This window comes from Eutrigla gurnardus (assembly GCF_963514095.1).
Source record: "Eutrigla gurnardus genome assembly, chromosome: 5".
Classification (NCBI taxonomy): domain Eukaryota; kingdom Metazoa; phylum Chordata; class Actinopteri; order Perciformes; family Triglidae; genus Eutrigla; species Eutrigla gurnardus.
Genome location: NC_139919.1, coordinates 11376801 through 11392405, shown reverse-complemented (window position 1 = coordinate 11392405; position 15605 = coordinate 11376801). Strand labels below are relative to the sequence as shown.

Here is a 15605-nt window from a genome sequence, read left to right as displayed (position 1 = left end):
GTGCCTTAATAGTTCATATGGGTTTTGTAAAAAAAAAAAAACATTCAGGACATTTTGAGAATTGTCACATGCTATGGACTAACAACGTTTGCTGCTCTATCAATAGCATTTATGTCCCGGGCATTTAGAGCTGGAACCTGCATTCAAAAGTGCCCTTATATTCTTTTTTGCACCATCAGATGATAATTAAACTCCCCCTAAACCACGGGTAGCTCAGCTTATGGTTTTCATGCTTTGTAATTATATTTTATTGCTCGTTGTGATTTACAATACAAGGATCCAAAATGGCCCTGAAGATTGAAACTCTGTCTCCTGTGCTCTGAGTGAGACGCTTCTCCCTGCCAGCAAGGCAGTGGCAAGGAAAGAGGGGGAAAAAATCCAACCAGGCCCTGTCAAAGCTTCTATAATGTAGCTCTCCTGCTGGACTTCAAATCTGTCATTTCCCACCGTGCACCGAGACTTTCATAGGAAGCTGGTAAAATCGTTAAATTGTCAGTTTTGAGATGGTGCAGAGTGACGGGATGGAAAGGAATACAGCACACATTGAGACCTGTGATTCTGTACGCATATGGTGCCCTGTGAATATTATGCAGAGGTGGTCATGTAATGGCTCTTGAAGAATGAGTCTGAAGTGTGTGTGTGTCTGTATGTGTGTGTGTGTAGGTGTGTGCGCGTCATGCCTCAAGTGCCAACTCCCTCAGGCGGTGTAAAGTGAACCTGATCACTATGTTTGCAAAAGGTGCTGTGGGTCATTTCGTTGGTCAGGCTCGCAGAGTCTGTTCTCAGTTCTTCCCGCCTCCTGAATTCTGAGCCGATGTCAAAAGCAGACAGAAACCGCGGAGACGGTCATGCACTGCTTCATAAAGAAAGTCTCCAAGTAATCAGAGGGACCAGAGAGTTCACAGATACTGTTACAGTCATAATTAGAATCATAGTCCAAATCCGTTTTATTGTCAAATACAATAAATGACGCCCGTTTTGTTTAAGCACAGAGCTTCACAACACAAGCTCACTTCATAATTTATATAAGGGCTTTTCCAAGTGTGCCAGGATGTTAATGTACTTGAAAATAATACATTTTCTGAGTTACATACGTCTCATACCCAATATAAGCCTATGGGAGAAGTTTTTTTGGTCCCAAACTCTTTAACCCTATAGCTTCGAAAAGTTCTAGGTTAGCTTTAGCATTAGCTGTAACATTGGCTTACATTTACAAGTAGTGTACGGAGGAAGTTGGTAGTTAAAGGGAAAATTCACGGTTTCCTCACTATTTTTCACATTTGGTGCCCAATAGTTCCCCATGAAACATGTCAAAGCTACAGCTACACAGCCGGGATGTTATATTTAATGCTTCCACATAACTCATGTTAATTCCTTTCGCCTCCAGTGTCTTTGATACGTCTCAATATGAAATTAAAAACTATCTGCATGGCGGGATACCACAGCAGAGAGTAGGAAAATAATAAATGATCATTAGTGTGATCATGTGACCGTAACTGACTGTCTGGAAAAGATCACAGCTTGGAACTTCCAAGCCAAGAGCTCAGCCAGTTTATTTAAAATCAGGAAACAAAATCATTGAATGTGGTTTGCAAATGTAGTTTGACAGATTAGTTCTCGCTGTAGCTGATTAGCACTAGCAGCTAATCATGAATCCTTTGATTAGCTTGATTATTTGTCCTAGAAACAAGCAGAAAACCTCATATCAGTGCCTGCACCACAAGAGAGAGCAACGCTATGGTCGCTCCATGATATTAGTCATGGGGAAAACAATGAACTCCAGTGGCACTTTCTTTACTTTTCCTTCAGCGTCAGCCAAGCCCAAAAAAACAAAAACACTCCTCGTCTTTTTGTGTTACATTCGGTTTTAATTTCAGAGGGGCTTTCTTGAGATACATATTTCCTCCACCACAGTGTGAGACACTTGACAGTGAGCACAGTGTTTTCAAGTCATGGCTGTAGTGCCTTTGATCACAGGAAAAGACATTAATAAAACGCCCATGTGGTCCTGACATTCTTTACGGCGCTTCAGAGAGTCACGAACGCGTTTTAGACAAATGAGTCCTGTTGATCCTTGTCTCGATGTTGTCACTGCATGTGTGTGTTTCTCTTACATGGTCCTGTGTATGTGTCCAAGTGTACTGTGAGCGAGTGTGTGTGTGTGTGTGTGTGTGTGTGTGTGTGTGTGGTGGGGTCGTGCTCCCCAGGATGATTTGTGTCTGGGATCCGGGCCGGTGTGGTCCGTGTTTACTTAAGATCCAGGAGAGGTGGAGCGTGATTGCCCCGGTTTTTCAACACTTTCACACACTTTTCCGGACATTTTCCTCACCAGCCCATTTCTTTTCCTCCTAGTAGGGTCGTTCCCTCTCAGAGCACAGAGAATAACCCACATCTGGACAAAAGCTTGAGTCCCATTATCGGGAAATGGGAAATGTTTTTCTGTAATGTATGGCATTTTTTATGCCACTCTCCCATCAACCACTGTGATGAATTGATGAAAAAGAATTGGCTTGCATGCCGTTTGGTGGACAAAGCTCACACTAACAACAGAATTTAAATACTGTGGGAGAAATCATTGTAGAGGTTGAAGTAACCCTCAATGGGTTAAACCAGAACCCTGTGCTACATTGCATAAGAATATATTTAGTGTTGCACGGTCTCATGATCTCAGTCCTAAAGATGTGCATACAATACAATCATGTTGCAAACAAGATGCTTTTGATTAGTTTTAAATGCTGTCAACACTGTGTGGTGTAAAACATTCTGTGACTGTCACAATGAATGACTCGTCATCTTCAGTAGATCTTTCACAGGCTTTAAAAGTTCCATATATGGGGTTCAGAGTATTAATATAGCAGCAAACAACTATTTAATGGAGTAATGGACATTACGGACCATTTCGTCGTCACAGAAGCAAAGAGCCTGTCCTCCGGTTGGTGGGACGGCTGCAGCCTTTAATTCAAGGTTGGCGGTTCAGTGCCGTCTCCTACTGTCTGTATGTCCAAGTGTCCTTCAGCTTGAGTTCCCCTTCCCTTATAATTGTTCACTGTGTCAGCACTAATGCCATTGTTAGCAGCGTTAGCAGCCTTAGCTGCATCCACATTGAGAGCCATGCAGAAGCAATACATATGCCTTGAATTCAGTATAAAGAACCTCTCATAGATTACGTCAAGCACAAGGACCGGAAACATTTTTTATTTTATGGAATTAAATCAAATTTCTTCAGATCAAACGATTCTATGATTGTTTGATAAACATTTCTTAAACTATCTCACCTCGAGTATTCCAGCTTTAGGCAAGCGGCTTATTTGGCTCCACCCACTGACTTTGATTTCAAACTAAACTCAAGTTAGCATCTGGAAGAGAACAGTTAACCATGGCAATGTTTGTATTGAACCAGTAAAAGTGACGCACTCATTCACACATGATGCTGATTATAAAGAGGGAGTGAATGCAATGAGCTATGTCAACCACAGTCTACCAGAAATGTGTCAAAAGACCAATAACTGACGGAGGCAGTGCGACTTCACAGCTGTGGTCTCAAAGACCATCACACGACACGATATTCATGTGTGTGTGTTTGTGTTCCTGTCACCATGTAGGCTGCATCCCTGACCGTGGACCTGTGTGGTGATGACCAGGAACCAGGCTACTGTGCTGTGAGCAATGTGGCCGTTCACACTGACTGGTAAGAAAATCACACACGCACAGTACACAGATGTTCTGTGTCTATGATCCAACTGTATACATTAAAATAGTGTTGACAGTTTCAGGTCCGAGGCTTGGAAAAGTCAATGCACAGTTACATTTCCCATGTCTGGCAAAATAGTCGAAAGTATGACAGAACCAATAGTTTTTTCTGCACCTGGTGCAAACATATCAGCAGACTTCTTTCCAAGCGTAATTTTCCTTAACAATAATTGAAGCGATGAAATAGAGACACTATCCGCACACTGACACTCTCAATTGACAACAATTTTAATCTCTTTACGGTTTTCCCAACCTTTTCTGGTTTTTGAAACAAACTTGTCACAAAACCATGTGACTGGTTGCATGTTTCCCCGCTGGACAAGTTAAACCAGAGAGGGATTTTTTTTAAGCACAATGGTTTTTCCTCTTGCAAACTATCAGATTCATCTTAATCCATAGATTAGGCATACGAAGAACCACACTGGGCTGTAGTCTAACAATAGGTCTGTCAATCAGATAAGTTCATTGCCACCATATGTTTATTGAATTTGGCTCTGTCACAGATGTTAGTTCTGTTGCCAATGCTGAGATAAGAAATATGTGTAGAAGCCAGAACGTAAATGAAATGGAACCCTCAAAAACCCACATTAAAAGCCTTAAATTTGCATGCAATGTCTCTCTTGTTTCTTTCCATTTTTAATAATCTGAGTATTTATCCCATATTTGCATTTAGCTGTTATAGAGCAAAGACTACAGGATATGGTGAAGCTCTATGGAGAAAATATTTTATTTTTCCTTTTTCATGGTTGTATCACAACTTCACTGTCAAGAGTCACAAGTCACTTGACAAGAAAAATGCAATTCTCATGGGTTTTTGTGCAATAATAACACAAAATGACTGAAAGTCTAAATGAAGTCATCTGTTGTAAATATGTAATGTATGATGTAAACCTTCCTCAAACCACTGGATGATCTTTGCCTTAACACAGCTCTGAGCCAGGCCGTGTGGGGTGAACGTTTGACAGTGTACGTGTGTGTGTGTGTGTGTGTGTGTGTGTGTGTGTGTGTGTGTGTGTGTGTGTGCGTGTGCGTTTGTGCGAGAGAAAGAACGACAGAGAGAGCGATTGATTTGGCAGATGAAGGGCCACAGAGGTCTGCAGAAGGTTTATTTTGTAAGGGATGATGTTGTTGTTAAACTTGCTGACCCGCAGTGTGTGTGTGCATGTGTGTGCGTGTGTGTGTGTATATTTGCTTGCAGATATGCATTTTTTTCTGTTCATATGTGCTGTTGTGTGCGTGTGTGCATTAAAGTCTTTGTGTGTATCTGTCCGTGCGTGTGCAGGATCCTGGATGTGCAGCCCAACCGGCTCTCGGTTGGAGGCGTCCGGTCAATAGAACCCGTCCTTCATCGGCGCGGTCAGGTCGCCACCCACGACTTTGTCGGCTGCATCATGGAGTTCGCCGTCAACGGCCGCCCGCTGGAGCCCAGTCAGGCGCTGGCATCGCGTGGCATCCTTGACAGGTCTGCGTGCCCCAACCCCGCCCCCCCCTCGCCATTTACTCCTGCTTTCACCCTCTCTCCATCATCTCCCTCTTCTTCCCATCTGTCCGTCTTCTCTAACCTCCTTGACTCTCGCTGTGGGACATCTGTTCACACTCCCAAACCCTCTCGAGAGTTTTTAAAAAGATGTTTTTTTAATACAAATGGCAGAATTTTGACGGGGGGAAACCAATTGCAGAATTCCAGTGAATTTTTTTCTCCTTCTGTCCCGCTGGTGAATAGTGAGGCGAGAACAGATCTTTTAATATGCTAATCCTCTTGGGGTTCTTTATGGGTTTTTTGTGTTGCAGCACGGGGAGAGAAATCACGGCTCATCTGCCCCCCTTTTTGTTTTTTCTCTTTCGGCGGACCCCCTGGCTGCCGACTGCGCGGCTGACTTGTCAAACTGAAGTTGTGTTTGTCGTTGTGTCTTTAGATGTCCGAGACTGGAAGGAGCCTGCACCACCAGCCCCTGCAGACATGGGGGCACCTGCTTGGACCACTGGTCTTGGCAGCAGTGCCAGTGCGTGGATGGCTTCACTGGCAAATTCTGTGAGAAATGTAAGTATAGAAGTTTTAGTGCTGAGGCTGCACTTGCTTGAAATATTCTATCATGATTATTTATGATTCCTCCCTCATGAGTCATCAAACTCCATGTATTATTTTATAATTTGGGCCACAGCTTTACATTCTGAGCATTTACGTGTTTTATTATTACATAAATAACTGGGAAACCTTTGGGGTCCACAAAAAACTGCCAGCAACAAACAAGATCACTGCTTGTCTGAGAACCTCGGCACATCATTTTTCTGTGCTGGTTTGCTTTATGGCACGAAACAGGATCACAGCACTCATGCTCTTAATACAAATGGAGCGTGCTCTCTCTCGGTCATGTGTTTCATCTTCAGGAAGAGAAAGTAAACATGATGCCAGGGACTACGGGGAATCACAAGTAGGAACATCCTCTTCCCAGAAGGAAGCAATACGGTTTATGAGTAGATTTTGAGCCTTAATACCAGTGGTGGACTTAGTGGCTACCATTTATCTTGGTCTTGTGGCTACAGTGAATGAAGTAAGCAGATTTCGAAGTCAGCTAATTGTATCCAGTGTCTTTTAAAATAGAAGAAAATGCTAAAGGCTTGGTGAATTTACACTTCTCGCCGAGCTGTTTCATGAACTACTGACGTTATAAAAATACGGATTTGTGCCTCTTTTGTGAATCACTTTATACTCCAACAAAGACGAGATGTATACGTCCACGTTTTTAAAGACACTTTTCTATTCAGAAATTTGCACACGTTCCACATTCACAGAAGTTGAATTTAATGCAGCATATATGCACAGATGTACAAAACTGTTAGCTGATTAACTAAACAGATGACATTTTCAATGCCGGCCGGGCCTCATCTTAAAGGGTAACTTTAAATTTCCCCATCTTTCTGTGTCTAAGTGACGAATGGGGACATCATTTTTTAAAACTGGTCCAGTATTTATGGATAACGTTGTAACCAGCTGCTGCAAAACGGTCTGTAAGGCTAACTGAGTAGCATCAATGTAACGTTACCGCCACTAAAAGTGCTTGTTTTCACCACTGAGATGCTCAGATTAAGAAATGTTATTTTTACCTTTCACTCGATCTGGTCTGTTTGGTATTGTGTCCCACTCAAGGAGAAGTCTCCTTGTGAATAGTCACATACTAGCTGACAGCTACTTGCCGCTACAGCCATGGCTTAGGTGTGTGTGTGTGTGTGTGTGTGTGTGTGAGACACAATGGTGGCTCCTAAAGAGGTTAGATGCTCCTCAATACTGGACCGATTTCAGATAATGTTGTCATTAGTCCATGTAGGAACAACAGCTTCATTAATTAGACACAAACACATGGGAATTAGAGTCCAGGTTTTAAAATACCAAAGTTACCCTTTTAAAATCCAGCCGCAAACTCCATGACCATAAAATGTTGCTCTTTGGTGCAGTTTATTCAAGAGCATGTTCTGGGAGGGAGAGGGAGAATGGCAAAAGCACAACACATAGTTTGAATGGAAATCATTAAAAACAAGAAACACTGGACTTTTTTACAGCCAAACAAAAGAACCCTGTATATTTTCATTTTGACTGTGTATGTAAATCCAACTTTGAAGGGAAAATTGACTGAACAAAGGTTCTGTTCTTTTAGACTGATCTTCCTACAAAAATGTGTTTGGTTTAGTGTTAATTAACAATTTTAAGAGCTATCTATGTTATACTTGTTCAGGGTAATATTATTGTATTGTGAGTTGAAAAATAAATTGTATTTTGTCATTCACATGCACAGGAAACAAAGTGGGACACATTACGAAGCCGATATTGCTTCTGCAGTAATATTTCTAATCTTTTAACTTAAGAAAATAGAATCATATTGCATATAAGCAAAGCTTGAGGTTTACACAGATAATACACGGATAATGAATCCACACTTTGTATTATATTATATCAAGCACTTACCAGGAGTATTTGGGGATTACATTTAAATTGCAGGTACTTAGATGAAGGTCTGAAAGGAGTATAGATGTGGGTTCAGTGTCTTGCTCAAGGGCACACAGGCTTAATCTTTCACTCATTGGAAGGTATTTGTGACCACTAGTGAGAATTTAAGAACCAATTAGTGGTTAGGCAGTAGGATTAGGAAAATCATTTGGGCCTGAGAGTATTTCCGGACTGGAAATACACGTTTTTACAGTCGTCTGTGCAATTTCTGAGAAGTCAGACGGGATTCAGGATGTTCTGTGTCTTAAATCCCACAGACATGACAGCAGACACCGCCCTGTCCCTGGATGGTACCGGCCGTCTGGACTACTCCCTGAAGCAGGGCCCTAAACGCGACGTCCTTCTGAGGCAGTCACTGCAGGGCGCGACCTCTAACCCCGTCGGTCCCAGCAGCTTGGAGGTGAAGTTCAGGACGCGCAGCAAAACCGGCACTCTGCTGCACGTGCAGGAGAGCAGCAACTACACTACTGTTAAGGTGAGTGGGAGGAAGTGAGAGTGGAGTGTATACTGACATGTGGCAGCGCTCAGAGGCGTACCATAAATTTTAAACTAAGCGAATATTGCTGTCTGTATGAACATTATACAGACTGTACAGCACTAGAATGGCTCACATGGTAAATTCATCATAATGTAATCCAATAGACTTTGTATTTTGAACAGAAATACCGGTACTTTAGGTTAGTACCCTTCAGCTAAGGATAGTTTGAGTGAACTGTCCCTTTAATGAAAGCCTCAACCACGAGCCATACTCGCAGACTTAGAAGGCTCGTTAACGAATGTGCAAGTCATTATGAGTTCATGATCACAATTAGTCTCTTGTCAGTGCCAACACACATATGAGGGTTCATCCAACCATTGCTCAGGTTCTGCAATATGGCTGCCAGATGATTTTGTTGCATCACCAAAAAGCATTTTCACTCATAAGTGTGTGTTGGTTTGTGTGTGTGCAAACAGTACACAGACAGCCGACACCGAAAGGTCCCCGACATTTTGTATACAAACTTGAACAACACGCATAAGTGTACACACATAAGTGTTCCCCTGACTTTGATTCACCCTTTACAACACCGGTCATCACCCCACACACTCTCTCCAACTATAGGCAAACTCTTTCTCAGCCACCTCCCTTTAGTCGAACTCCTCTTTTTTTGTCTTCTTGGCCTGTTCAGCACCCCCTCCCTCTGACTGACCCTGGGCAGCTGCCAAAAGAGGCCTTAGCGCTCATTCATCCTCTTCAATTTTCCTTTTAGACCCCTTCTGTCCCCACCAACCCCGACCCCTTTACCACTTCAGCATCAGACTTTCTCTTCTTTATGATTTGTGTTTTCCGGCTCTGAAACTGCTTCTGATGCTCATCGAACAGCTTCCTAATCAGTCCGGAGAACTTTTATAAGTAACCATGAAGCCTAAAGAAAGCAGAGCAGCAGGGGAATACATACTGTATATGTACATTATGTTGAATGTCTGAACTATATATACTGACATGTGTGTGTATATATATATATATATATATATATATATATATATATATATATATAAAACCTTGTTCAAAGATGTTTTATAGATAAAGTCCATGATTGTTTTTCCAGGTTTAGAGAACTCCGTTTTCTTTGGCTTGGGGGACTTTCCGCTTTTCCCATTTTAAATCAATTCTTCCGGAAGCTACTTATCATTGCTGATTTTTTGGGGGGGTCTTTGAAAAAGGAGAAGAGCTGGATTTATTTTCCATCGAAGTGGAGAGAGCACATATGAGATTACCATACGCAGTGTAAGCCACAAATTTGTTGTCCATGCCAAAGTGAGCTTGATTAATTTCTTTTAAAGATGCACTCTGTCATCTCTGTTCTGGAAGGCGGCTCCACCAGTGGGCGTTTTGAATGAGCATGTTTTCTCTTGAGTTTGTTATTAGCGAGCTTCTGGTCGTCTCTGGCTGAACGACACGCACAGTCGAGAGAGCATGATTGATTGCTGCGTGTCCCGCCGGGAGGAAGATTTACGAGCACCGAGCTGCATTTTTGCCTTTCGATCTCTGACCTCCACGTCAGATAGTGGAAGCAGTGTGATGGTAGTTTAGCGGGGACGGAGAGGAGACTTCCTCTCATGGCTCATGATTGATGCTGACATGATAAGTCACTGCGTTAATCTGAAAAGCTGCATTTTCAACCCTAGAAAAAGCGACTCTTCTCAGAGAGTTTTATCTATCAGACGCTTGAAATTAAGAATTATAACAGTATGCGGTTTCGGGGATTGAGCAAGCACTTTAGCCAGTCCCGTCTACTAATCTCATATCATATGCTGTTTATTGTGAGTAATAACATAGAAACACTTCACATTACTCTCTCTTTCTTCTCTCAGCTGAGGAATGGCAACATCCACTACATCTCAGATGCCGGCGTCGGGGGGAAGGTGGAGCGGACCGTGGGAGACGCAGTGCTGTCGGACGGCCAGTGGCACACCATCCGGCTGGTCAAGAACGGCTCAGCCACGGTGCTCCTGGTAGACAGCAGCCACTCCAGGGTCATCCAGCATGCCACCCAGGACTTTGGGGGTCTTGGCGTTGTCACCTTTTCCTTGGGAGGGATCCCACCCGGACCTGCTCAGCAGAAAACTGCAGCAGGTGAGGCTTGACAGTGTATTCATGACGTGCTGTTTGTAACTGAGTGCGAACAACTTTATTATCTGACTTGTGTTTGCCAGTTTGATCCCTGAGCAGCAGTGGCTCCCTCTTTACCACAGCTGAGATGCAAGTGAGCAAGCTGCTTGAACCCCAACTACTACTTGACACAAAGATTTGATAAGAGAGCTTTTCGTAGGAAATCATATATTTTGTGCTCAAAGTTGTTTCAAGTCAGGGTAGCTGCTATATGCGGAGGAAGTGGGTCATGTACTTTAATGTGAGACACTATAGGCGGAAACATTTTTGATATTTTCGGCTATTAAGCTTCCATAACATGCCATCTTCCAGTCTATTGGAAATAAAGTAGTTTAGATATTGACAGTCAAATCATTGTTGAATGTACACTATATTTACATGTATGTGTGTGAATGTACACATCTATTTACGTGCTGTGTCAAACACAACTGCTGAAACTGGCGTTTGACCAAGAAACTCGCCCACTCACTCCTGTAACTTACTAATTCAGCAGCACATATTATGGAAACCTCTCAGATACTTTAAGAGTGTGCACATGTGCATTGTGTACTTGTGTGTGGGCTTGTGAGTCCTTGAAAGTCCAGTACTAACCTTGTTTTTCTCCCACCAAATGAATTAATGGTCTTCAGCTCAAACTGCTGACCATATTTGGTGGCCGTCCAACAAGACTCTGGCCCTGAAACCTGTTCGTGCTGAGATTTACCTGCTATGAATTTACATTAGTTAAATAAATGTTCTTTATCGGAGTATCATTTATGGACAAACTAACTAATATTGATTTAATTTGACTTTGTCTTGGAACGCCTTGCCTTTGAGGACTTTGGGTGTTTTCATCTTATTTCCATGGACTCTCATCTTCGTTTAGACTTAAATCACAGATCAGATATCCTCTCGCATGAGCTCGGAACAGTTTGGAAAAGGTGCAAGAGGGGGTTTCCAGAGGGAGGTAATGCAACACAGTAAATTGTAGAATTTTAAGGGAGGGATAACAAACCTAATACTTTGCACTAATATGGTAAAAATGTGCATGATATATTGGTTGACCTTGTGTACACAAGGACCAGAGCATAAATAAAACAAGCATATTGTGAGCATGCAGATCTGTGGCAGGCGTCCCGTTAACCAACTCTTACCTCCATGTGTATGTGAACAGTCCTATTCTGCACACTTGAAAAAGGCACAAATGGGTTTAATCTGCACTGGGATGAATTCAATAAAAATCTATTTACATCGGGAAGGCAGTGCTGTTAGACTACACACGAAGCAAACGATTGAACACAGAGACATTCATCTGACCCAGATGAATGTCTCTGAGCTGGAATGACTGACGATGTTCCCTCTTTGGAAATTTCTTTCAAATTGGCCATTGATTTAAAAAAAAAATTTGTGCTTCCCACAATATATTATGAGGTTTTTATTTGTCCAAACCTTGAACCAATTACCCATCTAAACACAACTGCTTTAACTCAGATTCTAGCTCCCAGTTCCTGTTTTTTACAAGGAAGCGATCCAGCATCGAAAGACATTTTGAGTATGAGTCTGGTGGCAATCGGAAATGATTCCCCTCCAGACCTCTGTTCTGTCCTTGTCCTTAGCTACGTATGTTGTCTGAACTGTCTCTCTTATTCATTTGCAGGTTTTGACGGCTGCTTGGCCTATGTGAAGTACAACGGGGAGAACCTGCCGTATACTGGAGATCACAGCCTCGTCACCTTAACTAAGACCAGTTCGTCCGTCAAGATCGGCTGCAGGGGTCCCAACCTGTGTGAGAGCAGCCCATGCTGGGACGGCTTGATGTGTGTCAACCAGTGGTACACGTACCAGTGTGTCCCGCCCGGCGACTGTGGCTCTAATCCCTGTCAGAACCATGGCAGCTGTGTGCCGGACCTCCACTCGGGCTTCACCTGCGTCTGCTCCGAGTTCTACACGGGCAAGACTTGCGAGACCTTGGTGGCCTGTCTGGGCGTCCAGTGCCCTCAGGGTAATGTATGCAAGTCGGCCAACAATGGCGGGTTTGTCTGCAGCCCGAACCCCACGGCGGAGACGATGGTCCTGCCCATCTGGGCGGTGCCTGCTATTGTTGGCAGCTGTGCCACCGTCCTTGCCTTGGTGGTGCTCAGCCTGATCCTGTGCAACCACTGCAAGGGTCGCAACAGGACTAAAGTGCCAAAAGAACCCAAGGAGAAGAAACCCAAGGAGAAGAAGAAGAAGAAAAAGAAAAAGGGCAGCGAGAACGTAGCGTTCGATGACCCAGATAACATCCCACCATACGGAGATGACATGACGGTACGGAAACAACCAGAAGGGAATCCCAAACCGGACATCATTGAGAGGGAGAACCCTTATCTGATCTATGATGAAACAGACATTCCCCTCAACAATGACACCGTCCCAAGTGCTCCCTGCGCCCCCTGTAACGGCCCAGAGGCAGATATTGAACACTATGACATAGACAATGCCAGCAGCATCGCCCCTTCAGATGCAGACATCATCCAACACTACAAGCAGTTCCGCAGCCACACCCCCAAGTTCTCCATCCAGAGACACAGCCCGCTGGGCTTCGCCAGACAGTCTCCCTTACCCCTCGGAGCTACGAGCTACACCTACCAGCCTCAGTACACCCAAGCACTGAGGTCCACCCCGCTCAGCCACTCCCACTCGGCGTGCCCCACCCCGAACCCTCTCTCCAGACACTCCCCAGCCCTGTTCAACAAGCCCTCCTCCTTTTACCGAAACACTCCAACCAGAGAACTCAACCTGGCTCGCCGTGAGGGCAGCCCGCTGGACCTGCACAATGACATGTGCCAGCCACCACCCATGTTCAACTACGCCACCCGGCTGGGGAGGCGCAGCAAGAGTCCCCAGACAATGGCCAGCCATGGCCACACCTCCAGGCCCGGGAGCCGGCTCAAGCAGCCGATCGAGCAGATCCCCCTGGAGACGGGGCCTCCTGTGGGGCTGTCCATCGAGGAAGTGGAGCGGCTGAACACTCCACGGCCACGCAACCCCAGCATCTGCAGCGCTGACCACGGGCGCTCCAGCTCAGAAGAGGACTGCCGCAGGCCGCTGTCGAGGGTCCGCAACCCCGCTGATGGCATCCCTGCCCCAGAGTCCTCTTCAGAGAGTGATTCACATGACTCCTTCACCTGTTCAGAGATGGAGTATGACCGGGACAAGCCGGTGTCTTACAGCTCCCGAGTTCCCAAGCTCTCACAAGTCAACGAGTCAGACGCTGACGACGAGGACTACGGCGGGAGGCTCAAGCAGAGGCGGTACTCGAGCCGGAGGGCAGAAGGAGGGCCCGGCATTCCCCAGATGCCCCCCAGTGAGCAGCACTACACCCTGTCCCACAAACTGGGCCAGCAAGCCGGGGGCTTCAACTGGGACAATCTGTTGAACTGGGGTCCCGGCTTTGGACATTATGTAGATGTGTTCAAGGACTTAGCCTTGCTCCCGGAGAACGCGGCAGCAAAAGACATTGAAATGAACAGTGGGGATGGCTCGGTGACCATCCTAAACGAAGGAGAAGCTGAGCAATATGTATGAGACTATTTATTACGATGTTGTAGAATATGGTGATGTTCTCCATTCAAACTAAAAAAGGATGACTGTACATTTCAAGAGAACAAGTGGACTACATGTTTTTTTTTACAGTATTCAAAATTATAAGACGACTTTCAATGCAGTAAGGCAGAAAATGGCACCTGAAACATGACAGACTTTGTCATTAGCCACCTTGGAATCGTTAACCAGTCCTTCTAGGTCCAAAGTCAACTGTACAACCGTGCATTCATCTCTCTGAGGCCTCATTACAACGTATCCATTGACACAAAAAAAAAAAAAAAAGAAAGAAATCCGTGTCAGAATTCAATTTAGTGACTGCAAAGCTTCATTGGTGTTATCTTGATCGAACATTTCTGTTTTTATTACCAGTACTGCCTCTCCTTTTCCTATAACTTCTGTCACATTCACAGCTGAGAGATAAGAGGGCAGATAACATGAACACTCACAGGAAGAGAATTCTGTGGAGTGAAAGGAAACTCCCGCTCCCTTGTCTTTTTAGGGGTCAATTTCTAATTAACTTAAAAGCATGCATGTGTGTTTGATCCGACTGCACCTGCAGGAGACAGGACACGGCGGGTTAGTACGCCGTTTTGCTCGCACGGTATGGCGGACCCTGGTAATGTTATGATCCCTGTCTTTGCCCCGGTGTGTTTTCTCACAGAAGACTGGCTAAACGCTCCAAGAGTGAGGATTTATAAAGTCCCCTGCCTTACAGACATTTGAGGATTTCAGCATGGGGGGAGGGGGGGACTTTTCCTCTTCTGTTTTTCTGATTTGCATTTTCTGACCAGCCAAGTGTTTGATGATGATGTTGATAATGATGATAATGATGATGTGTGGATCCTATAAACATGACCCCGACTAAAACACTATGAACTTGTGTACATTTTTTTTTTAATTCATGAGAAATCATGGAGTCATTTGTTGTTGGTGTCCTTGTCCTTTATTTTGACATGTATGGTTTCTACATTTTTGTACTGTTTATTAACTTAAATTACTTAAGCTGTGTTTTTATGGATATTTTCATATGCTGAAATGTATGTCCTTACTTTCGGGGAAAGTAAGATTGAAGACTTATTTTTTACATTTGTTACATATGTAACATCAGTATTTTCCACTTTTGATAAAACTATAACATGCTGTATGCTTTGTACCTGTAAAAAGCCAATAACAGAATAAAAAAAGTATTTATTTAAAAGCTGCTTGAGGAACTTGCTCTTTCCAACAAGCGGTAAGGAACTGATTGAGACGCATGTAAGCGTTGGCAGTTTTTAAAAAATGGTCACCTCCCCTCCTAAATCATTTGGGTGCTAAGGTAGTTTATATTCAAGACTCACTCTGTGCAGTCTTTAAATAATACTGGCTCTGAACAAAACATTTAAAAAGGCATTTCAGGACCCAAATGAAACTGAGCCACCTCGCAGAGGGCCAAGCAAAACACCAAGCGGACTCCACGACGCGAGGCCCTATATTGCTTTCAACAATTATTTACATCTGGCTTATTGAGCAGAACTCCTTTTTTTTTCTTACTTGGGTGATTCGGTATGCAACGTGCTTATCTTCTCCGTCATCGAGGGGAGAGAGAGGCCTAGAGAGAAAACATAGGGAGCCGTAGACCCGGCGTAGAGTGACAGC

General features: G+C 44.1%; 1 protein-coding gene across 2 annotated transcripts in view; it reads left to right on the top strand.

Moving 5' to 3' along the window:
- The window catches only part of fat4 (FAT atypical cadherin 4), a 99629-nt gene extending 84458 nt beyond the window's left edge, over nucleotides 1-15171 (top strand). For both annotated transcript variants that reach the window (XM_084010363.1, XM_084010362.1), the window contains 6 exons: nucleotides 3603-3688; nucleotides 5033-5212; nucleotides 5667-5791; nucleotides 8011-8228; nucleotides 10109-10370; nucleotides 12043-15171. In XM_084010363.1, coding sequence (XP_083866489.1) covers nucleotides 3603-3688; nucleotides 5033-5212; nucleotides 5667-5791; nucleotides 8011-8228; nucleotides 10109-10370; nucleotides 12043-13952 — 2781 coding nt within the window. In that variant the 3' untranslated portion in view covers nucleotides 13953-15171. The remainder of the gene's footprint in view (nucleotides 1-3602; nucleotides 3689-5032; nucleotides 5213-5666; nucleotides 5792-8010; nucleotides 8229-10108; nucleotides 10371-12042) is intronic.
- Nucleotides 15172-15605: the final 434 nt, after the last annotated feature.